This window comes from Oncorhynchus gorbuscha, linkage group LG15 (assembly GCF_021184085.1).
Source record: "Oncorhynchus gorbuscha isolate QuinsamMale2020 ecotype Even-year linkage group LG15, OgorEven_v1.0, whole genome shotgun sequence".
Classification (NCBI taxonomy): Eukaryota; Metazoa; Chordata; class Actinopteri; order Salmoniformes; family Salmonidae; genus Oncorhynchus; species Oncorhynchus gorbuscha.
In genome coordinates this window covers 468,500-493,882 of record NC_060187.1, presented here as the reverse complement: position 1 = coordinate 493,882, position 25,383 = coordinate 468,500, and the positions used below count along the sequence as shown (strand labels likewise).

The 25,383-nt window shown below is 46.5% G+C and overlaps 1 protein-coding gene across 5 annotated transcripts in view; it reads left to right on the top strand.

The window, feature by feature from the left end:
- The window catches only part of shroom2a (shroom family member 2a), a 129,312-nt gene that overhangs the window by 76,861 nt on the left and 27,068 nt on the right, over nucleotides 1-25,383 (top strand). For all 5 annotated transcript variants that reach the window (XM_046299889.1, XM_046299893.1, XM_046299890.1 and 2 more), the window contains 2 exons: nucleotides 18,674-18,756; nucleotides 22,873-23,547. In XM_046299889.1, coding sequence (XP_046155845.1) covers nucleotides 18,674-18,756; nucleotides 22,873-23,547 — 758 coding nt within the window. The remainder of the gene's footprint in view (nucleotides 1-18,673; nucleotides 18,757-22,872; nucleotides 23,548-25,383) is intronic.

Here is a 25,383-nt window from a genome sequence, read left to right as displayed (position 1 = left end):
TGAGGAGTGATCCCTTAGGCTAGGTTGAGGAGTGATCCCTTAGGCTAGGTTGAGGAGTGATCCCTTAGGCTAGGTTGAGGAGTGATCCCTTAGGCTAGGTTGAGGAGTGATCCCTTAGGCTAGGTTGAGGAGTGATCCCTTAGGCTAGGTTGAGGAGTGACACTATGGTGCATCTGTAGAGTGCAGGAATGATGGTTGAAGACAAAGTTTCCAGTTCTGGTTATTTATTAACCAACTAAAAGGTCAGAGCACATGGGGTGGGTAGGATGAAGATATATAATGACTTGTAAGGCTGATAAGGTTGTGTGTGTTCTGGAACATTCCTGGCTGGCCAAAACTAATAACAGGAGTATTTGCAGTAGACTATATTATGGAGCTGGACAACAATACTAGGATAGGAGAATGATGGCATGCTGCAGGAGCTGCTGCAGTAAGCCAGGGCATTCATCAAACTGAGTCATGGCTCCTGCTCCAGAGTCGATACATCCATACTAGTAGTAGTCATGCCTCCAGAGTCGATACATCCATACTAGTAGTGGTCATGGCTCCAGTCTATACATCCATACTAGTAGTAGTCATGGCTCCAGTCTATACATCCATACTAGTAGTAGTCATGGCTCCAGAGTCTATACATCCATACTAGTAGTGGTCATGGCTCCAGTCTATACATCCATACTAGTAGTAGTCATGGCTCCAGTCTATACATCCATACTAGTAGTGGTCATGGCTCCAGTCTATACATCCATACTAGGGTAGTACATCCATACTATGTAGCATGGCTCCAGTCTATACATCCATACTAGTAGCAGTCATGGCTCCAGTCTATACATCCATACATGGCTCCAGAGTCTATACATCCATACTAGTAGTAGTCATGGCTCCAGAGTCGATGCATCCATACTAGTAGTAGTCATGGCTCCAGTCTACACATCCATACTAGTAGTAGTCATGGCTCCAGAGTCTATACATCCATACTAGTAGTAGTCATGGCTCCAGAGTCTATACATCCATACTAGTAGTAGTCATGGCTCCAGAGTCTATACATCCATACTAGTAGTAGTCATGGCTCCAGAGTCTATACATCCATACTAGTAGTAGTCATGGCTCCAGAGTCTATACATCCATACTAGTAGTAGTCATGGCTCCAGAGTCTATACATCCATACTAGTAGTAGTCATGGCTCCAGTAGTCTATACATCCATACTAGTAGTCAGTCATGGCTCCAGAGTCTATACATCCATACTAGTAGTAGTCATGGCTCCAGAGTCTATACATCCATACTAGTAGTAGTCATGGCTCCAGTCTATACATCCATACTAGTAGTAGTCATAGTAGTAGTCATGGCTCCAGAGTCTATACATCCATACTAGTAGTAGTCATGGCTCCAGAGTCTATACATCCATACTAGTAGTAGTCATGGCTCCAGAGTCTATACATCCATACTAGTAGTAGTCATGGCTCCAGTCTATACATCCATACTAGTAGTAGTCATGGCTCCAGAGTCTATACATCCATACTAGTAGTAGTCATGGCTCCAGAGTCTATACATCCATACTAGTAGTAGTCATGGCTCCAGAGTCTATACATCCATACTAGTAGTAGTCATGGCTCCAGAGTCTATACATCCATACTAGTAGTAGTCATGGCTCCAGAGTCTATACATCCATACCATGGCTCCATACATCCAGTAGTAGTCATGGCTCCAGTCTATACATCCATACTAGTAGTAGTCATGGCTCCAGAGTCTATACATCCATACTAGTAGTAGTCATGGCTCCAGTCTATACATCCATACTAGTAGTAGTCATGGCTCCAGAGTCTATACATCCATACTAGTAGTAGTCATGGCTCCAGAGTCGATACATCCATACTAGTAGTAGTCATGGCTCCAGTCTATACATCCATACTAGTAGTAGTCATGGCTCCAGAGTCTATACATCCATACTAGTAGTAGTCATGGCTCCAGAGTCTATACATCCATACTAGTAGTAGTCATGGCTCCAGAGTCTATACATCCATACTAGTAGTGGTCATGGCTCCAGTCTATACATCCATACTAGTAGTAGTCATAGTAGTAGTCATGGCTCCAGTCTACACATCCATACTAGTAGTAGTCATAGTAGTAGTCATGGCTCCAGTCTATACATCCATACTAGTAGTAGTCATATACATGTCATGGCTCCAGTCTATACATCCATACTAGTAGTAGTCATGGCTCCAGTCTATACATCCATACTAGTAGTAGTCATGGCTCCAGAGTCTATACATCCATACTAGTAGTAGTCATGGCTCCAGTCTATACATCCATACTAGTAGTGGTCATGGCTCCAGTCTATACATCCATACTAGTAGTAGTCATGGCTCCAGTCTATACATCCATACTAGTAGTGGTCATGGCTCCAGTCTACACATCCATACTAGTAGTAGTCATGACTCCAGAGTTTATACTCCAGAGTCTATATCTCTCCATATTTTAACTTTTTCTTGAACTGCATTGTTTAAGGGCTTGTAAGTCAGTCTTTCACTGTTAGGTCTATACATCCATACTAGTAGTAGTCATGGTTCCAGAGTCTATACATTTTTCCTTGACAAAAAAAAACAATACGATAACCGATATTTAACATTTTAGCGGCCTTTTAAACATTCTAGTACAGACAGTTAAATAGTTAACACACACACATGGACACAGCGTTCTAAGGCACTGCATCTCAGTGCAAGAGGCGTCACTACAGTCCCTGGTTCGAATCCATACTGATTGGGAGTCCCAGTGGGGAGTGCACAGTTCGCCCAGCGTCGTCCGGGCCATCATTGTAAATAAGAATTTATTCTTAACGGACTTGTATAGCTAAATTAAGGTAACACACACACACCACACTAACCAAAAAGTTATTTTGTTGGCATTTATGTATGTCCCCATTACCAGTGAAACATAATCAAAACCTATTTCTTTCACTTACTTGCTGTGCTGTTTCGTTGTTCATTTGTTCAGTCTTTTCATTCTCAACCAGGATTTCTATGGAATGCTGTTTGGGTCTTTGTGTGTCAAAGATACACATCAAATAACACTTGCATAGATACTGGAGCCAAAACAACAACATAATTTGTTTCAGTAGCTAGCTAGCTAACTATAAAGCTAGCTGTCATCTAAAATAACCCTCATTTATAAGACCGTTCTTATTTGATTCATGGTGGTCAGATGCATCTATATGAAGCTAGCCACAATAAGGATTAGCCGCAATGGTGGACTTTGCGGTTGGCCTTCAAAATAAAAGTATGGCATAATTCTGCTATTTGTATTCATTTGCATCACTGTCAATGACATATTTTTATTTTGAAGGCAAACCACAAATTCCACTATTGTGCCTAATCCTTATTGTGGCTAGCTTCACAACACATAACCCGGTCTGTTCAAGCCTCACTAGCCAGATGAAGGTTGCTGGCTGCTTATAACGTTAGCTTTGGGCAACAGGGTTAAGTAGCTGGCTGTTTATAACTTTAGCTTTGGGAAACAGGGTTAAGTAGCTGGCTGTTTATAACGTTAGCTTTGGGCAACAGGGTTAAGTAGCTGGCTAGCTATTTATTTTCATGAACTGAAGTTCAATTTCAATATGCGAGCAACAAGTGGTTACCTAGCTAATACTTACTCACAAGGATTCCTAAATCACTGCTAAGAATAATGAAAATGACTTCAGTTTCTACTGGTCATAGTTTTCAGGCTGGTTGTATTGGTGATAGCTAGCTACCCCAGAAGTTGCGGTCGAACAAATTATGCTTTATTACCAACGCGGTATTGTAAACCCATCGTTCGTGGCCAGTGTTGGCTTGTTTGCAGACTTTTTTTGTACAGCTTTGACAGTGCTACTGTATCTTTTTTGACACACAAAGACCCAAGCGGCGTTCCTTAGTATGTATGTCGTGAAGCTGATAGCAGTGACGCTATAACTGTAACTCTGGTAGGGCAACGTCTGAAAAATGGCACACTTGGTAGTGTGTACGGGTGCTGGTGCTGTACTGGTTGGCCAAACGGGAAGGATATAACCCCACCCACTTTGCCAAAGCACAGCCCCCACACCACTAGTCTCTTCTTCTTATCGGTGTCTTTTAGTAGTGGTTTCTTTGCAGCAAATGGACCATAAAGGCCTGATTCATGCAGTCTCCTCTGAACAGTTGATGTTGAGATATCTGTTACTTGAACTCTGAAGCATTTATTTGGGCTGCAATCTGAGGTGCAGTTAACTCTAATGAACTTATCCTCTTTAGCAGAGATGACTCTGGGTCTTCCTTTCCTGTGGCGGTTCTCATGAGAGCCAGTTTCATCATAGCGCTTGATGGTTTTAGCGACGGCACTTCTAGATATGTTCCACATTTACTGACCTTCATGCCTTAAAGTAATGATGAAATGTCGTTTTGCTTTGCTTATTTGAGCTGTTCTTGCCATAATATGGACTTGGTCTTTTACCAAATAGGGCTATCTTCTGTATACTTGTCACAACAGAACTGGTCCTGTGGTCCTGTGTAGCTCAGTTGGTAGAGCATGGCGCTTGTAACGCCAGGGTAGTGGGTTCGATCCCCGGGACCACCCATACGTAGAATGTATGCACACATGACTGTAAGTCGCTTTGGATAAAAGCGTCTGCTAAATGGCATATATTATTATTATATAGAACTGATTGGCTCAAACACATACATTCTTCTGTATACCACCGATTTATTTTCATTTAACTCTGCAGGTCAGTTAAGAACAAATTCTTATTTACAATGACGGCCTACCAAAAGGCAAAAGGCCTCCTGCGGGGCCTGGGATTAAAAATATAGAACAAAACACACATCACGACAAGAGAAACACCACAACACTACATAAAGAGAGACCTAAGACAACATAGCATGGCAGCAACACATGACAACATAGCATGGCAGCAACACACCATGGCAGCAGCACAACATGGAGCAGCACAAAACAGGGTACAAACATTATTGAGTACAGACAACAGCACAAAGGGCAAGGAGGTAGAGACAACAATCACGCGAAGCAGCCACAACTGTCAGCGAGTGTCCATGATTGAGTCTTTGAATGAAGAGATTGAGATAAAACCTGCAGTTTGAGTGTTTGTTGCAGCTCGTTCCAGTCGCTAGCTATAGCAAGCTGAAAAGACAAGCGACTCAGGGATGTGTGCACTTTGGGGACATTTAATAGAATGTGACTGGCAGAACAGGTGTTGTATGTGGAGGATGAGGGCTGCAGTAGATATCTCAGATAGGGGGGAGTGAGGCCTAAGAGGGTTTTATAAATAATCATCAACCAGTGGGTCTTGCGACTGGTATACAGAGATGACCAGTTTACAGAAAAGTATAGAGTGCACTGATGTGTCTTATAAGGAGCATTGGTGGCAAATCTTATGGCCGAATGGTAAAGAACATCTAGTTGCTCGAGAGCACCCTTACCTGACGATCTATAAATTACGTTTCTGTAATCTAGCATGGGTAGGATGGTCTTCTGAATCAGGGTTAGTTTGGCAGCTGGGGGTGAAAGAAGGGCGATTACTATAGAGGAAACCAAGTCTAGATTTAACTTTAGCCAGCAGCTTTGATATGTGCTGATTTGAAAAACAGTGTACCATCTAGCCATACTCCCAAGTACTTGTATGAAGTGACTAAATCAAGCTCTAAACCCTTCAGAGGTAGTAATCACACCTGTGGGGAGAAGGGCATTCTTCTTACCAAAGCACATGACCTTTGTTTTGGAGGTGTTCAGAACAAGGTTAAGGGCAGAGAAAGTTTGTTGGACACTAAGAAAGCTTTGTTGTAGAGCGTTTAATACAACATCCAGGGAGGGGCTAGCTGAGTTTAAGACTGCATATGAATGGATGAGAGAGTGGGTGAGAGAGCTTCCTACTGCCTGAGCTATGTTGTTGATGTAAATTGAGACGAGCGTGGGGCCTAGGATTGAGCCTTGGGGTACACCCTGGTGACAGGCAGTGGCTGAGATAGCAGATGTTCTGACTTTATGCTCTGCACTCTTTGAGAGCGGTAGTTAGCAAACCATGCCAAAGACTCATCAGAGACACCAATACTCCTTAACCGGTCCACAAGAATGGAATGGTCTACCATATCGAGAGACCCCAATACTCCTTAACCGGCCCACAAGAATGGAATTGTGTACCATATCGAAAGCTTTGGCCAAGTCAATTAAAATAGCAGCACAACATTGCTTAGAATCAAGGGCAATGGTGACATCATTGAGGACCTTTAAAGTTGTAGTGACACATCCATAACCTGAGCAGAAACCAGATTGCATACCAGAGAGAATACTATAGACATCAAGAAAGCCAGTCAGTTGATTATTGACAAGTTTTTCCAACACTTTTGATAAACAGGGCTAAATAGAAATAGGCCTATAACAGTTAGGATCAGCTTGATCTCCCCCTTTTAAAGAAAGGACGAATCGTGGCTGCCTTCCAAGCAGTAGGAACCTCCTCAGAGAGGAGAGTCGGGTTAAAAAGGTCAGAGAAAGGCTTGGCGATTATAGGGGCAGCAACCTTAAAGAAGAAAGGGTCTAAACCATCTGACCCAGATGTTTTTTGGGTCAAGTTTAAGGAGCCCCTTTAGCACCTTGGAGTAAGGGACTCCCTGCAGGGAGAAACTTTGTAGCAGGGCTAGGGAGGAGCATCGGGGCTAGACTCATTAGAAGGCGTGGGAGATGAGGAAATGTTGAACGGGCAAGGAGGCGTGGTTGAGTCAAATAGGAATCCTGACTTAATTAATGAAGTGGTGATTTAAAGAGCTCAGCCATGTGCTTCTTCTTATTAACAACCACATCAACTTTTAAGGGACATGCACAGCTGTGAGGAGGAGGGTTAATTCTCCAGGTCTTTAACCGTTTTCCAGAACTTCTTGGGGTTAGACCCACAGAGAGAGAACTGCTACTTAAAGTAACTAACTTTGGCCTTCCGGATAGCCTGAGTGATAAACAGGGAAAAATAGAAATAGGCCTATAACAGTTAGGATCAGCTTGATCTCCCTTTAAATTAAGGATGAACTGTGGCTGCCTTCCACAGAAACCTTAAAGATGAAAGGGTCTAAACCATCTGACTAACTAACTTGGCCTTCCGAATAGCCGGAGTACACTTATTTCTCTTTTGCTTGATCGAGAGCCAGTCAGCCTGAGTGTGTGTGCCGAGCCTTTTGCCAAATGCAATTTTTGAGGTGGAGTAACTCTGCAAGATCACAGTCGAACCAGGGGCTGAACCTGTTTTTAATTCTCATTTTCTTTATGGGGGCACGTTTGTTAACAATATCACTGAACCACTTCCGTCATCATGAAGTGCTTTGAGAGACTAGTCAAGGACCATATCACCTCCACCCTACCTGACACCCTAGACCCACTCCAATTTGCTTACCGCCCAAATAGGTCCACAGACGATGCAATCTCAACCACACTGCACACTGCCCTAACCCACCTGGACAAGAGGAATACCTATGTGAGAATGCTGTTCATCGACTACAGCTCGGCATTCAACACCATAGTACCCTCTAAGCTCGTCATCAAGCTCGAGACCCTGGGTCTCGACCCCGCCCTGTGCAACTGGGTACTGGACTTCCTGACGGGCCGCCCCCAGGTGGTGAGGGTAGGCAACAACATCTCCTCCCCGCTGATCCTCAACACGGGGGCCCCACAAGGGTGCGTTCTGAGCCCTCTCCTGTACTCCCTGTTCACCCACGACTGCGTGGCCACGCACGCCTCCAACTCAATCATCAAGTTTGCGGACGACACAACAGTGGTAGGCTTGATTACCAACAACGACGAGACGGCCTACAGGGAGGAGGTGAGGGCCCTCGGAGTGTGGTGTCAGGAAAATAACCTCACACTCAACGTCAACAAAACTAAGGAGATGATTGTGGACTTCAGGAAACAGCAGAGGGAACACCCCCTATCCACATCGATGGAACAGTAGTGGAGAGGGTAGCTAGTTTTAAGTTCCTCGGCATACACATCACAGACAAACTGAATTGGTCCACTCACACTGACAGCGTCGTGAAGAAGCGCAGCAGCGCCTATTCAACCTCAGGAGGCTGAAGAAATTCGGCTTGTCACCAAAAGCACTCACAAACTTCTACAGATGCACAATCGAGAGCATCCTGGCGGGCTGTATCACCGCCTGGTACGGCAACTGCTCTGCCCTCAACCGTAAGGCTCTCCAGAGGGTAGTGAGGACTGCACAACGCATCACCGGGGGCAAACTACCTGCCCTCCAGGACACCTACACCACCCGTTGTTACAGGAAGGCCATAAAGATCATCAAGGACATCAACCACCCGAACCACTGCCTGTTCACCCTGCTATCATCCAGAAGGCGAGGTCAGTACAGGTGCATCAAAGCTGGGACCGAGAGACTGAAAAACAGCTTCTATCTCAAGGCCATCAGACTGTTAAACAGCCACCACTAACACTGAGTGGCTGCTGCCAACACACTGTCATTGACACTGACCCAACTCCAGCCATTTTAATAATGGGAATTGATGGGAAATGATGTAAATATATCACTAGCCACTTTAAACAATGCTACCTTATATAATGGTACTTACCCTACATTATTCATCTCATATGCATATGTATATACTGTACTCTACATCATCGACTGCATCCTTATGTAACACATGTATCACTAGCCACTTTAACTATGCCACTTTGTTTACTTTGTCTACACACTCATCTCATATGTATATACTGTACTCGATACCATCTACTGTATGCTGCTCTGTACCATCACTCATTCATATATCCTTATGTACATGTTCCTTATCCCCTTACACTGTGTATAAGACAGTAGTTTTGGAATTGTTAGTTAGATTACTTGTTGGTTATCACTGCATTGTCGGAACTAGAAGCACAAGCATTTCGCTACACTCGCATTAACATCTGCTAACCATGTGTATGTGACAAATAAAATTTGATTTGATTTGAAAATATATTTTTAAGTTCCAAGCGTCTTGGACAGAGGGGATCAAGCTGATTCTAGATCATGAAGGAAGGCTTGCTCATTGTTTATTTTTTAGCAAGCGTCTTTGACAAATCAGGACAGGTGGTTTCACTGAGCAGCCATTAAGAACACAGGCTGTAAAACAGTGATCTCTAAGGTCATTACAGAAAACACCAGCCTGATACCGATCAGGATTATTTGTGAGGTTGAGGATGAGTGAGGAGAGTAGCCTTTTCTGGGTGTTTGGAGTCATACCTTGTGGGATTGGTACTAACCTGAGAAAAATTGAGGGAGTCCCATTGCTTTAGGACTTGGTCAGGTGATTTAAACATGTCCCAGTTTAGGTCACCAAGCAGGACAAATTCAGACTTGGTATAAGGGGCCAGGAGAGAGCTTAGGGCAGGTAGGGTACAGGCCGGTGATGATGGAGGACGATAGCGCCCAGAAACAGTCAGCAAAGAGCTATTTGAAAGTGTAATGCTTAAAACCAGCAAATCAAATTGTTTGAGGACCGACTTGGTCGATACAACTGAGCACTGAAGGTGATCCCTGGTAAAGATTGCCACTCCACCACCTTTGGAAGATCTGTCTTGCCCAAAAAGGTTATAACCAGAAAGGTTAACATCAGTATTCAAAACACTATTTCTTAACCACGTCTCAGTAATGACCAACACCAACACATCTGGATTGGAGCTGTGAACTCACACTTTCAATTGGTACATTTTAGGTAATAAGCTTCTGGTGTTAAAGTGCAGAAAACCCAAGGCTTTTATGAGAGCAGAAATCAGTGAAGCAGATATCAGAGCACAAATCAGAATTGGAGTTAGCAACAGTACATTCACATTTCCAGATATCATCAACAGTATTACAATCAGGGCACGGCAGAGGACAGGGAGAGCTCTACAATGCTGATTTATGACATCTGAATGTGCATCAGATGGCAACAAGATCATATTATACAGCAATTTCATCAGGTAACATGAATACAAAGCCAGCGAGAGGTGGTTAGAATAGGATGGGAGGCCAAAACTCTGTGTAACCAATAGAGAGTCAGAATCCCGAGTGTGGGAACAAACAGACTGTCCCGCAGATGGGTAAACAAGAAAGTTCATAGTCAACAAAGCATGCAAGAGTCATGAGGCAAATAGCAAAATGCACAAGATAAAAATACACAACGACTTGGGGCTAGCCATTGTAAGTTCAGAATCACCCCTACCTTGTCACAACACAACTGATTGTCTTAAACACATTTTTTATTTATTTTTTATTTCACCTTTATTTAACCAGGTAGGCTAGTTGAGAACAAGTTCTCATTTGCAACTGCGACCTGGCCAAGATAAAGCATAGCAGTGTGAACAGACAACACAGAGTTACACATGGAATAAACAATTAACAAGTCAATAACACAGTAGAAAAAAATGGGCAGTCTATATACAATGTGTGCAAAAGGCATGAGGAGGTAGGCGAATAATACAGTTTTGCAGATTAACACTGGAGTGATAAATGATCAGATGGTCATGTACAGGTAGAGATATTGGTGTGCAAAAGAGCAGAAAAATAAATAAATAAAAACAGTATAAAAAACAGTATGGGAATGAGGTAGGTGAAAATGGGTGGGCTATTTTCCTATAGACTATGTACAGCTGCAGCGATCGGTTAGGTGCTCGGATAGCTGATGTTTGAAGTTGGTGAGGGAGATAAAAGTCTCCAACTTCAGCGATTTTTGCAATTTGTTCCAGTCACAGGCAGCAGAGTACTGGAACGAAAGGCGGCCAAATGATGTGTTGGCTTTAGGGATGATCAGTGAGATACACCTGCTGGAGCGCGTGCTACGGATGGGTGTTGCCATCGTGACCAGTGAACTGAGATAAGGCGGAGCTTTACCTAGCATGGACTTGTAGATGACCTGGAGCCAGTGGGTCTGGCGACGAATATGTAGTGAGGGCCAGCCGACTAGAGCATACAAGTCGCAGTGGTGGGTGGTATAAGGTGCTTTAGTGACAAAACGGATGGCACTGTGATAGACTGCATCCAGTTTGCTGAGTAGAGTGTTGGAAGCCATTTTGTAGATGACATTGCCGAAGTCGAGGATCGGTAGGATAGTCAGTTTTACTAGGGTAAGCTTGGCAGCGTGAGTGAAGGAGGCTTTGTTGCGGAATAGAAAGCCGACTTTGATTTTCGATTGGAGATGTTTGATGTGGGTCTGGAAGGAGAGTTTGCAGTCTAGCCAGACACCTAGGTACTTATAGATGTCCTCATATTCAAGGTCGGAACCATCCAGGGTGGTGATGCTAGTCGGGCATGCGGGTGCAGGCAGCGATCGGTTGAAAAGCATGCATTTGGTTTTACTCTCGTTTAAGAGCAGTTGGAGGCCACGGAAGGAGTGTTGTATGGCATTGAAGCTCGTTTGGAGGTTAGATAGCACAGTGTCCAATGACGGGCCGAAAGTATATAGAATGGTGTCGTCTGCGTAGAGGTGGATCAGGGAATCGCCCGCAGCAAGAGCAACATCATTGATATACACAGAGAAAAGAGTCGGCCTGAGAATTGAACCCTGTGGCATCCCCATAGAGACTGCCAGAGGACCGGACAGCATGCCCTCCGATTTGACACACTGAATTCTGTCTGCAAAGTAATTGGTGAACCAGGCAAGGCAGTCATCCGAAAAACCGAGGCTGTTGAGTCTGCCGATAAGAATATGGTGATTGACAGAGTCGAAAGCCTTGGCGAGGTCGATGAAGACGGCTGCACAGTACTGTCTTTTATCGATGGCGGTTATGATATCGTTTAGTACCTTGAGTGTGGCTGAGGTGCACCCGTGACCGGCTCGGAAACCAGATTGCACAGCGGAGAAGGTACGGTGGGATTCGAGATGGTCAGTGACCTGTTTGTTGACTTGGCTTTCGAAGACCTTAGATAGGCAGGGCAGGATGGATATAGGTCTGTAACAGTTTGGGTCCAGGGTGTCTCCCCTTTGAAGAGGGGATGACTGCGGCAGCTTTCCAATCCTTGGGGATCTCAGACGATATGAAAGAGAGGTTGAACAGGCTGGTAATAGGGGTTGCGACAATGGCGGCAGATAGTTTCAGAAATAGCGGGTCCAGATTGTCAAGCCCAGCTGATTTGTACGGGTCCAGGTTTTGCAGCTCTTTCAGAACATCTGCTATCTGGATTTGGGTAAAGGAGAACCTGGAGAGGCTTGGGTGAGGAGCTACGGGGGGGGGGCGGAGCTGTTGGCCGAGGTTGGAGTAGCCAGCCGTTGAGAAGTGCTTATTGAAGTTTTCGATAATCATGGATTTATCGGTGGAGACCGTGTTTCCTAGCCTCAGTGCAGAGGGCAGCTGGGAGGAGGTGCTCTTGTTCTCCATGGACTTCACAGTGTCCCAGAACTTTTTGGAGTTGGAGCTACAGGATGCAAACTTCTGCCTGAAGAAGCTGGCCTTAGCTTTCCTGACTGACTGCGTGTATTGGTTCCTGACTTCCCTGAACAGTTGCATATCACGGGGGCTATTCGATGCTATTGCAGTCCGCCACAGGATGTTTTTGTGCTGGTCGAGAGCAGTCAAGTCTGGAGTGAACCAAGGGCTGTATCTGTTCTTGGTTCTGCATTTTTTGAACGGAGCATGCTTATCTAGAATGGTGAGGAAGTTACTTTTAAAGAATGACCATGCATCCTCAACTGACGGGATGAGGTCAATGTCCTTCCAGGATACCTGGGCCAGGTCGATTAGAAAGGCCTGCTCACAGAAGTGTTTTAGGGAGCGTTTGACAGTGATGAGGGGTGGTCGTTTGACATTAAGAAGGAAAGAATTGCAACTATTTAACTTTTAAGAAGGCACACCTGTTAATCGAAATACATTCCAGGTGACTACCTCCTATGGCTGATTCAGAGAATGCCAAGAGTGTGTAAAGCTGTCAAGGCAAAGGGTTTTGAAGACTTTGAAGAATCTCAAATATAAAATACACTGCTCAAAAAAATAAAGGGAATACTTAAACAACACAATATAACTCCAAGTCAATCACACTTCTGTGAAATCATACTGTCCACTTAGGAAGCAACACTGATTGACAATCAATTTCACATGCTGTTGTGCAAATGGAATAGACATCAGGTGGAAATTATAGGCAATTAGCAAGACACCCCCAATAAAGGAGTGGTTCTGCAGGTGGGGACCACAGACCACTTCTCAGTTCCTATGCTTCCTGGCTGATGTTTTGGTCACTTTTGAATGCTGGCGGTGCTTTCACTCTAGTGGTAGCATGAGACGGAGTCTACAACCCACACAAGTGGCTCAGGTAGTGCAGCTCATCCACACACACTACTGAGCCTCATTTTGACTTGTTTTAAGGACATTACATCAAAGTTGGATCAGCCTGTAGTGTGGTTTTCCACTTTAATTTTGAGTGTGACTCCAAATCCAGACCTCCATGGGTTGATTAAATTTGATTTCCATTGATAATTTGTGTCTGATTTTGTTGTCAGCACATTCAACTATGTAAAGAAACAAGTATTTAATAAGTATTCAATGCGAGCTGTGGCAAGAAGGTTTGCTGTGTCTGTCAGCGTAGTATCCAGAGCATGGAGGCGCTACCAGGAGACAGGCCAGTACATCAGGAGACGTGGAGGAGGCCGTAGGAGGGCAACAACCCAGCAGCAGGACCGCTACCTCCGCCTTTGTGCAAGGAGGAGCAGGAGGAGCACTGCCAGAGCCTTACAAAATGACCTCCAGCAGGCCACAAATGTGCATGTGTCTGCTCAAACGGTTAGAAACAGTCTCCATGAGGGTGGTATGAGGGCCCGATGTCAACAGGTGGGGGTTGTGCTTACAGCCCAACACTGTGCAGGACGTTTGGCATTTGCCAGAGAACACCAAGATTGGCAAATTCGCCACTGGCGCCCTGTGCTCTTCACAGATGAAAGCAGGTTCACACTGAGCACGTGACAGACGTGACCGAGTCTGGAGATGCCGTGGAGAACGTTCTTCTGCCTACAACATCCTCCAGCATGACTGGTTTGGCGGTGGGTCAGTCATGGTGTGGGGTGGCATTTCTTTGGGGGGCCGCACAGCCCTCCATGTGCTCGCCAGAGGTAGCCTGACTGCCATTAGGTACCAAGATGGGATCCCCAGATGCCTTGTGAGCCCATATGCTGGTCCGGTTGGCCCTGGGATTCTCCTAATGCAAGACAATGCTAGACCTCATGTGGCTGGAGTGTGTCAGCAGTTCCTGCAAGAGGAAGGCATTCATGCTATGGACTGGCCCGCCCATTCCCCAGACCTGAATCCAATTGAGCACATCTGGGACATCATGTCTCGCTCCATCCACCAACGTCACGTTGCACCACAGACTGTCCAGGCGTTGGCGGATGCTTTAGTCCAGGTCTGGGAGGAGATCCCTCAGGAGACCATCCGCCACCTCATCAGGAGCATGCCCAGGCGTTGGTGCACTTGATTCAGAAGCCCTGTTGGCGGTAGGTGCACTTGATTCAGAAGCCCTGTTGGCGGTAGGTGCACTTGATTCAGAAGCCCTGTTGGCGGTAGGTGCACTTGATTCAGAAGCCCTGTTGGTGGTAGGTGCACTTGATTCAGTAGCTCTGTTGGCGGTAGCTCTGACATTCTCATTTGTCTTGGTATTCTGGCATCTTTCTAGAGCTCTGACATTCTCATTTGTCTTGGTATTCTGCCTCAGCTGGCTCGACGGGTTCCCCTGCCTCAGCTGGCTCGACGGGTTCCCCTGCCTCAGCTGGCTCGACGGGATCCCCTGCCTCAGCTGGCTCGACGGGTTCCCCTGCCTCAGCTGGCTCGACGGGTTCCCCTGGCTCGACGGGTTCCCCTGCCTCAGCTGGCTCGACGGGTTCCCCTGCCTCAGCTGGCTCGACGGGTTCCCCTGCCTCAGCTGGCTCGACGGGCTGCCCTGCCTCAGCGGGTTCGATGGGCTCCCATGCCTCAGCTGGGTGAACAGGTTCCCGTGCCTTGACCGAGGCAGCTGAGGAAGTCTCAGCCGGCTCATCAGTCTCTCACGCCTCAGCCGGGTTCGTCAGTTTTCTGCGCCTCAGCAGAGGCGACCAGTCCGCTCCTGATCCCCGGGATCGTCCCTGTGGTTGGCGTCCTGCAGCCGTAGCTGAACACGCCGGGGACTGGGTACTGTCACGTATGCTCTCTCTCCGGTGGTCTGGGTCGCCATGCGCCCACGCCTCAGCTGGATCGACAGGTTCCCGCGCCTCAGCTGGATCGACAGGTTCCCGCGCCTCAGCTGGATCGACAGGTTCCCGCGCCTTAGCAGAGTTGTCCGCTCCTGATCCCCAGGATCGTCGTCTTGGTCGGTGTCCCGCGGCCGGGGAGGGGGTACTGTCACGTTGTGCTCCCACTCCCTCTCCTCACCACGCTGCTCGTTAAGGCGCACACCTGTCACCATCGTTACGCGCATCTGCACATTTTGACACTCACCTGGACAACCTCCTTGTTGTCTGCCCGTTCCTTCCCCAGACGTCATTGTTTATGTTTCTTGTCTGTGCGTATTTCTTGTTTTGTTCATTAAATGATGCACTCCCTGAACTTGCTTCCCGACTCTCAGCGCACATCATTATAAGAACAATATTGGCAGGCCAGGTATATATCCAATATGCTGTGATAATGTATTAGACCTACTGCACAAACCCCATTCCTACAGAACCGTTTTTATTAGGTTCATGTTCAAAAATATATATATATCTGAGCGGTAGTTCTCGGCTTGCTGTGAAAGTGATCTTGACTCAAAAAAGTTTATTTGGATGGTGTATCAATATACCCTGTCATTACAAAGTGTAATTAAAACTTCACCATGCTCAAAGGGATATTCATCTGCTTTTTAACACATTTACACATCAACCAATCAGTGCCCCTCTTTGCGAGGCATTTGAAAACCTCCCTGGTCTTTGTAGTTTAATCTGTGCTTGAAATTCACTACTCGATTGAGTGTCCTAACAGATAATTGTATGTGCGGGGTACAGAGATAGGGTAGTCATTCAAAAATGATTGAGCACTGAATGAGTCCATGCCACTTATTATGAGACTTGTTAAGCACATTTTTACTCCTGAAATGATTTAGGCTTGCTATAACAAATGGGTTGAAAACTTATTGACTGAAGACATTTCAGCTATTTTTTTTCTTGTTAATTTCAAAAAAATAATTGACAAAAAATCCACTTTGACATTATGGGGTATTGTGTGTAGGCCAGTGACACATCTCAATTGAATCCATTTTAAATTCAGTCTGTAACACAACAAATGCGCAAAAAGAAAGGGTAAAGTACTTTCTGAAGGCACTGTATGACCTCATCTTGTTAGGACAAGTTGACTGAGTGAGTAATGTAAAAAACAAATATTAATCTAGGTTAACACAGACACACCCTCAGATGAGAGAGAACACAAAACCGAAAACCTTCAATAATCTTGTTTTAGAACTGTAGAACCGACTGGATGTTTCACTAACGTACAAGAATCGAAATCTTCTTGTCTGTCTGCCTGTTGCTGCAGTGGTGAGGGTTGTTGTCTGTCTGCCTGTTGCTGCAGTGGTGAGGGTTGTTGTCTGTCTGTCTGTTACTGCAGTGGTGAGGGTTGTCTGTCTGTCTGTCTGTTGCTGTAGTGGTGAGGGTTGCTGTCTGTTACTGCAGTGGTGAGGGTTGCTGTCTGTCTGTTGCTGTAGTGGTGAGGGTTGCTGTCTGTTGCTGCAGTGGTGGGGGTTGTTGTCTGTCTGTTGCTGCAGTGGTGAGGGTTGCTGTCTGTTGCTGTAGTGGTGAGGGTTGTTGTCTGTCTGTTTCTGTAGTGGTGAGGGTTGTTGTCTGTCTGTTTCTGTAGTGGTGAGGGTTGTTGTCTGTCTGTTTCTGTAGTGGTGAGGGTTGTTGTCTGTCTGTTGCTGTAGTGGTGAGGGTTGCTGTCTGTCTGTTGCTGTAGTGGTGAGGGTTGCTGTCTGTTTCTGCAGTGGTGAGGGTTGCTGTCTGTCTGTTGCTGTAGTGGTGAGGGTTGCTGTCTGTCTGTTGCTGTAGTGGTGAGGGTTGCTGTCTGTCTGTTGCTGTAGTGGTGAGGGTTGCTGTCTGTCTGTTGCTGTAGTGGTGAGGGTTGGTGTCTGTCTGTTGCTGCAGTGGTGAGGGTTGCTGTCTGTCTGTTGCTGTAGTGGTGAGGGTTGCTGTCTGTCTGTTGCTGTAGTGGTGAGGGTTGCTGTCTGTTTCTGCAGTGGTGAGGGTTGCTGTCTGTCTGTTGCTGTAGTGGTGAGGGTTGCTGTCTGTCTGTTGCTGTAGTGGTGAGGGTTGCTGTCTGTCTGTTGCTGTAGTGGTGAGGGTTGCTGTCTGTCTGTTGCTGTAGTGGTGAGGGTTGGTGTCTGTCTGTTGCTGCAGTGGTGAGGGTTGCTGTCTGTTGCTGTAGTGGTGAGGGTTGCTGTCTGTCTGCTGCTGTAGTGGTGAGGGTTGTTGTCTGTCTGTTTCTGTAGTGATGAGGGTTGCTGTCTGTTTCTGCAGTGGTGAGGGTTGTTTGTCTGTTTCTGCAGTGGTGGGGGTTGTTGTCTGTTTCTGTAGTGGTGGGGGTTGTTGTCTGTTTCTGTAGTGGTGGGGGTTGTTGTCTGTTTCTGTAGTGGTGAGGGTTGTAGTCTGATGGCGAGGGTTGTAGTCTGATGGCGAGGGTTGTAGTCTGATGGCGAGGGTTGTAGTCTATGGCTACAGTGGCGAGGGTTGTTGTCTGTGTTGCTGCAGTGGTGGGGGTTGTAGTCTATGGCTACAGTGGCGAGGGTTGTAGTCTGATGGCGAGGGTTGTAGTCTATGGCTACAGTGGCGAGGGTTGTAGCCTGATGGCGAGGGTTGTAGTCTATGGCTACAGTGGCGAGGGTTCTAGTCTGATGGCGAGGGTTCTAGTCTGATGGCGAGGGTTCTAGTCTGATGGCGAGGGTTGTAGTCTATGGCTACAGTGGTGAGGGTTGTAGTCTGATGGCGAGGGTTGTAGTCTGGCGAGGGTTGTAGTCTGATGGCGAGGGTTGTAGTCTGGCGAGGGTTGTAGTCTGATGGCGAGGGTTGTAGCCTGATAGCGAGGGTTGTAGTCTATGGCTACAGTGGCGAGGGTTCTAGTCTGATGGCGAGGGTTGTAGTCTATGGCTACAGTGGTGAGGGTTGTAGTCTGATGGCGAGGGTTGTAGTCTGATGGCGAGGGTTGTAGTCTGATGGCGAGGGTTGTAGTCTGATGGCGAGGGTTGTAGTCTGATGGCGAGGGTTGTAGTCTATGGCTACAGTGGCGAGGGTTGTAGCCTGATAGCGAGGGTTGTAGTCTATGGTTACAGTGGCGAGGGTTCTAGTCTGATGGCGAGGGTTCTAGTCTGATGGCGAGGGTTCTAGTCTGATGGCGAGGGTTCTAGTCTGATGGCGAGGGTTGTAGTCTATGGCTACAGTGGTGAGGGTTGTAGTCTGATGGCGAGGGTTGTAGTCTGGCGAGGGTTGTAGTCTGATGGTGAGGGTTGTAGTCTATGGCTACAGTGGCGAGGGTTCTAGTCTGATGGCGAGGGTTGTAGTCTGATGGGAGGGTTGTAGTCTGATGGCGAGGGTTGTAGTCTGATGGCGAGGGTTGTAGTCTGATGGCGAGGGTTGTAGTCTGATGGCGAGGGTTGTAGTCTGATGGCGAGGGTTGTAGTCTGATGGATGGTGAGTTTACAACATTTATGTTCTATCTTCCTCTCAGAGCCACATTCCAGGGAGGAAGTCAGCAGAATATTCCCAACTGGAGAGCCAACCTGCCCAACAGGACAACAACACCACTGCGAGGTGAGCATCTCTCATTAATATCCCTGCAGTTATACAGTTACACTACATTGCTGTCTGGGGAAAGTTGCTCTTATAGCAATCCTCCAAGGAGAAATTTAAACTGAGTGTTCGAGTTTTGTCTCGCCCTGTGAAACGGATGATCGTCTTAATGTAGCATGTAATGTAGCATGACTGTAGCCCTGTCAGAGCAGTGGTATGTAATGTAGCATGACTGTAGCCCTGTCAGACCAGTGGTATGTAATGTAGCATGACTGTAGCCCTGTCAGACCAGTGGTATGTAATGTAGCATGACTGTAACCCTGTCAGACCAGTGGTATGTAATGTAGCATGGCTGTAGCCCTGTCAGACCAGTGGTATGTAATGTAGCATGGCTGTAGCCCTGTCAGACCAGTGGTATGTAATGTAGCATGGCTGTAGCCCTGTCAGACCAGTGGTATGTAATGTAGCATGGCTGTAGCCCTGTCAGACCAGTGGTATGTAATGTAGCATGACCGTAGCCCTGTCAGACCAGTGGTATGTAATGTAGCATGACCGTAGCCCTGTCAGACCAGTGGTATGTAATGTAGCATGGCTGTAGTCCTGTCAGACCAGTGGTACGTAATGTAGCATGACTGTAGTCCTGTCAGACCAGTGGTACATAATGTAGCATGACCGTAGCCCTGTCAGACCAGTGGTATGTAATGTAGCATGGCTGTAGCCCTGTCAGACCAGTGGTATGTAATGTAGCATGGCTGTAGCCCTGTCAGACCAGTGGTATGTAATGTAGCATGGCTGTAGCCCTGTCAGACCAGTGGTATGTAATGTAGCATGGCTGTAGCCCTGTCAGACCAGTGGTATGTAATGTAGCATGACCGTAGCCCTGTCAGACCAGTGGTATGTAATGTAATATAATAATATAATAATATATGCCATTTAGCAGACGCTTTTATCCAAAGCGACTTACAGTCATGTGTGCATACATTCTACGTATGGGTGGTCCCGGGGATTGAACCCACTATCCTGGCGTTACAAGCGCCATGCTCTACCAACTGAGCTACAGAAGGACCACATTTTTTGCTACACATGCTAATGTAGCATGACCGTAGCCCTGTCAGACCAGTGGTACGTAATGTAGCATGACTGTAGTCCTGTCAGACCAGTGGTACATAATGTAGCATGACCGTAGCCCTGTCAGACCAGTGGTATTGCCATTCTGGTCATGGCTCACATCAACACCATTATCCCAGAAACCCTAGACCCACTCCAATTTGCATACCGCTCCAACAGATCCACAGATGATGCAATCTCTATTACACTCCACACTGCCCTTTCCCACCTGGACAAAAGGAACACTTATGTGAGAATGCTATTCATTGACTACAGCTCAGCATTCAACACCATAGTACCCTCAAAGCTGAGGACCCTGGGACTAAAGACCTTCCTCTGCAACTGGATCCTGGACTTCCTGACGGGCCGCCCCCAGGTGGTAAGGATAGGCAACAACTTATCCACCACGCTGATCCTTAACACAGGAGCTCCCCAGGGGTGCGTGCTCAGTCCCCTCCTGTTCACTCATGACTGCACGGCCAGGCATGACTCCAACACTGTCATTAAGTTTGCTGATGACACAACTGTGGTAGGCCTGATCACCGACAATGATGAGACAGCCTATAGGGAGGAGGTCAGAGACCTGACCATGTGGTGCAATGACAACAACCTCTCCCACAACATGATCAAGACAAAGGAGATGATTTGTGGACTACAGGAAAAAGAGGACCGAGCACTCCCCCCATTCTCATCGACGGTGCTGTAGTGGAATATGTTGAGCGCTTCAAGTTCCTTGGTGTCCACATCACCAACAAACATGGTCCAAGCACACTAAGACAGTCATGAAGAGGGCATGACAAAACCTTTTCCCCCTCAGGAGAATGAAAAGATTTGGCATGGGTCCTCAGATCCTCAAAAGATTTTACAGCTGCACCATGGAGAGCATCCTGACTGGTTTCATCTCTGCCTGGTATGGAAACAGCTCGGCCCCCTGACCGCAAGACACTACAGAGGGTAGTGTGTATGGCCCAGTTCATCACCGGGGCCAAGCTTCCTGCCATCCAGGACCTCTATGCCAGGCGGTGTCAGAGAAAGGCCCTAAAAATTGTCAGACTCCATCCACCCTAGTCATAGTCATCTCTGCTACCGCACAGCAAGCTGTACCGGAGCGCCAAGTCTAGGTCCAAAAGGCTTCTAAACAGCTTCTACCCCCAAGCCATGAGACTCCTGAACACCTAATCAAATGGCTACCCAGACTATTTGCATTGCCCCTCCTCCCCCCTTCTTCTACGCTGCTGCTACTCTGTTATTATTTACGCATAGTCACTATAATAACTCTACTTAAACGTACATATTTCCTCAAATACCTCGACACCGGTGCCCCCGCGCATTGACTCTGTACCGGTACCCCCTGTATAGGGGGGGCCCTAGTGGTTAGAGTGTTGGACTAGTAACCGGAAGGTTGCAAGTTCAAACCCCCAAGCTGACATGGTACAAATCTGTTGTTCTGCCCCTGAACAGGGGAACACTGTTCCTAGGACGTCATTTGAAAATAAGAATTTGTTCTTAACTGACTTGCCTAGTTAAATAAAGGTTAAATAAATTTAGCCCTGCTACTGTTATTCTTATCTCTTACTTTATTTTTTATTTTTGTATTGTTGGTTAAGTGTTTGTAAGTAAGCGTTTCATGGTAAGGTCTATTACACCTGTTGTATTCAGTGCATGTGACAAATAAACAATTATTTGGTTTTGGTGCAATGTACAGTACATTCGGAAAGTATTTAGACCCTTTACTTTTTCCACGTTACAGACTTATTCTAAAATGGAGTAAATAAAACTTCCTCATCCATCTACACACAGTAATTGGGGGGCGAAGGGCCTTGGTCAGGGAGGTGAACCAAGGACCTTATGGTCACTCTGACAGAACTCCAGAGTTCCTCTCTGGAGATGGTAGAACCTTCCAGAAGGACAATCATCTCTGCAGCAATCAACCAATCAGGCCTTATTAATGGTAGAGTAGCCAGAGGGAAGCCACTCCTCAGTAAAAGGCAACAGCCTGCTTGGAGTTTGCCAAAAGGCACCTATAGGACCTCAGGCTTGGGTAAAGGTTCACCTTCCAACACAGCCAAGACAACGCCGGAGTGGCTTCGGAAACAAATCTCAATGTCCTTGAGTGGAAACAAATCTCAATGTCCTTGAGTGGGCCAGCCAGAGCCCAGACTTGTACCCGATCGAACATCTCTGGAGAGAACTGAAAATAGCTGTGCAGCGTCGCTCCCCATCCAACCTGACAGCGCTTGAGAGAATCTGCGGAGAAGAATGGGGAAAAACTCCCCAAATCCAGGCGTGCCAAGCTTGTACTGAGTAAAGGGTCTGAATACTTATGTAAATGTGATTTATATAAATTTGCAAAAATGTTTTTACCTTTTTTGCATTATTATGGGGTATTGTGAGTAGATTGATGAGGGGGGAAAAACAATTTAATCCATTTTAGAATAAGGCTGTAATGTAAGAAAATGTTAGGTCAAGGGGTCTAAATGCTTTCAGAATGCACTGTGTATATACTGTAATAGGCTACACATGGTTAACATGTAGTGTGATACACACTGATCCTCTCTTTATAATCTACATAAGTAGAAGTATTTTGGTTGTGAACGTCCTCAGAGAGCCTTTGGGAGCAGGGACTGCTGACATAATACCCATCTCCCAGAGGTCTGTTATAGGCCCGACCCCCATTTCCTCCTCAGAGCAGACATCACACAGGAGCATTTTGTCCCACAGCCTTGAGCCATCAGCTTTGACATCCAAGGGTTAAAGATCTGAAATGATTGAGAAAGAACACGAGTCATCTGGGCCAGAGTGGCGTAGGAGGATAATTTATTCTCTTCTGTGACGGGGCTGTGGGAACACAAACATGTCATCAGACTGGCAGCCCACAGTTTGCAGGGAGGTTGAGTGTGTCCTGTCATGTCCTTGTTATTAGTTAGTCATCATTACTTCATTTAGCTGGTGTCAACATGACTCTGTTATATGTATGTATACTGTGTGTGTTGTGCCATATGAACGGTGTTTGCCTATACTTTCTCCCAGGTTGTCTGACAGATGTCGTGTTGGAGAATTCAGAGGAAGAGTGAAGAGAGAGAAGGCTCTGGAACCTCTGGAGCTGAAAGACTTCCCAGAACCCCCTCCACCCGTGACCAACGAGGAGAGCCCTGACATCAGATCCACTTCTGCCCCCTGCCCTGCCTACCACAGTCCCACATCCATCTCTTACCAGCCCCTGGAAACGGACTTCCCTCCCCCAGATGAGTCCTACACCGAGCCCAAGACCTCAATACCCCAGGTTCATATTCAGCTGCAGTCTGGTACCAGGAGGAAGGGTCCGCTCCCCCCACCCAGACAAGACCATTCAAGACATCCACAGAACACCCACTCCCAGGAGTCTCTGTCTGGCTCTCAGGGCGGAGCTTCTGCCTCCCACGCCCCGGTCTCCTCCCACTTTGCCTCTGGTTCCACCCACTCCCCAAGGGGGGATTCTGAGCAGAGCAGAGGATTGGTGGAGAGGGAGCAGGAGACGGTACACCAGGTAGTGCCATCCAATCCTGGTCCAGCCCTTCCTGCCTTGCCCAGTATGAGGTGCCATCGTTCTCCCTCTCCTCAGTTTGCTCCTCCTCAGCTGACAGACAAGCCTCCTGTCTCTCTCCAGCAGCACCATGACAACCCTGTCTCTCTCTCGGTCTGTCTGCACTATGACCAAAACAACAGGTAAGATTAGACTTCACTCTCTGATCTAGTTGGAACTATGATAGATAGACATTGGCGTTATCTATTAAACGTCACTCTCTGATCTAGTTGGAACTATGATAGATAGACATTGGAGTTATCGGGCTGCTTGTAGCTGGTTTGAGAATTATTTAAAAGACAGAACGCAGTGTGTACTTACTGACGGCATTAAATCGGGATTTCTAGACATAAGAAAAGGTGTCCCACAGGGTTCGATTCTTGGTCCTGTTCTTTTCACTATTATATGAACAGCATTGGTCTATCTGTACAAACTGTGACTCTCATCTGTACGCATAAGCCACTGTTGTATACACTACTGCCCCTATGGCAGCTCAGGCTCTGTTGACTCTTCAATCTGCTTCTACTACCTTGCAGAAAGAATTGGTTGACCTGAAGTTGGTACTAAATGCTGGGAAAACCAAGTACATGTTATTTTCCAAATCATGTAATAATGTAGCTGATGACTTGTGCATAAGTACGTTAGATGGTGCCCTCATTGATCGTGTCTCCGCCTATAAATATTTGGGCATCTGGATTGACAAAAAGCTATCTATTAAAAAGCATGTTGACGAGTTAGTCAAGAAATGAAAAATTAAGTTGGTCGTCTTCTATAGGAACAGGGCCTTTCATTAAATAGTAGAAAACAGATCATTCAGTCTACATGTATTCCCGTTGTATATAATATCACCATAATCTACATGAGTGCAGCTACCAGTGTTTTGAAGCCCTTGGACACAATTTATCATAGCATGTTTTATAACATCTGACAAAAATGCCACTCACCGCTGCATCCTTTATCATGAAGCAGTTAACAGACCGGGGAGTTAACAGACCGGGAGTTAACAGACGGGAGTTAACAGACCGGGGAGTTAGTAGACCGGAGAGTTGGTAGACCGGAGAGTTGGTAGACCGGAGAGTTGGTAGACCGGAGAGTTGGTAGACCGGAGAGTTGGCAGACCGGAGAGTTGGCAGACCGGAGAGTTGGCAGACCGGAGAGTTGGCAGACCGGAGAGTTGGCAGACCTCTCCTCAGTAGTCTGTAGTGGTATGTAGTAGTCTGTAGTAGTCTGTAGTTACTGGTCTGCTCCTCTTCTCAGTAGTCTGTAGTGGTATGTAGTAGTCGGTAGTGACTGGTCTGCTCCTCTTCTCAGTAGTCTGTAGTGGTATGTAGTAGTCGGTAGTGACTGGTCTGCTCCTCTTCTCAGTAGTCTGTAGTGGTATGTAGTAATCGGTGGTGGTATGTAGTAGTCTAGTTACTGGTCTGCTCCTCTTCTCAGTAGTCTGTAGTGGTATGTAGTAGTCGGTAGTGACTGGTCTGCTCCTCTTCTCAGTAGTCTGTAGTGGTATGTAGTAGTCGGTAGTGGTATGTAGTAGTCGGTAGTGACTGGTCTGCTCCTCTTCTCAGTAGTCGGTAGTGGTATGTAGTAGTCGGTAGTGGTATGTAGTAGTCTAGTTACTGGTCTGCTCCTCTTCTCAGTAGTCGGTAGTGGTATGTAGTAGTCGGTAGTGGTATGTAGTAGTCTAGTTACTGGTCTGCTCCTCTTCTCAGTAGTCGGTAGTGGTATGTAGTAGTCTAGTTACTGGTCTGCTCCTCTTCTCAGTAGTCTGTAGTGGTATGTAGTAGTCTGTAGTGGTATGTAGTAGTCTGTAGTGGTATGTAGTAGTCTGTAGTGGTATGTAGTAGTCTGTAGTGGTATGTAGTAGTCGGTAGTGGTATGTAGTAGTCTGTAGTGGTATGTAGTAGTCTGTAGTGGTATGTAGTAGTCGGTAGTGGTATGTAGTAGTCGGTAGTGGTATGTAGTAGTCGGTAGTGACTGGT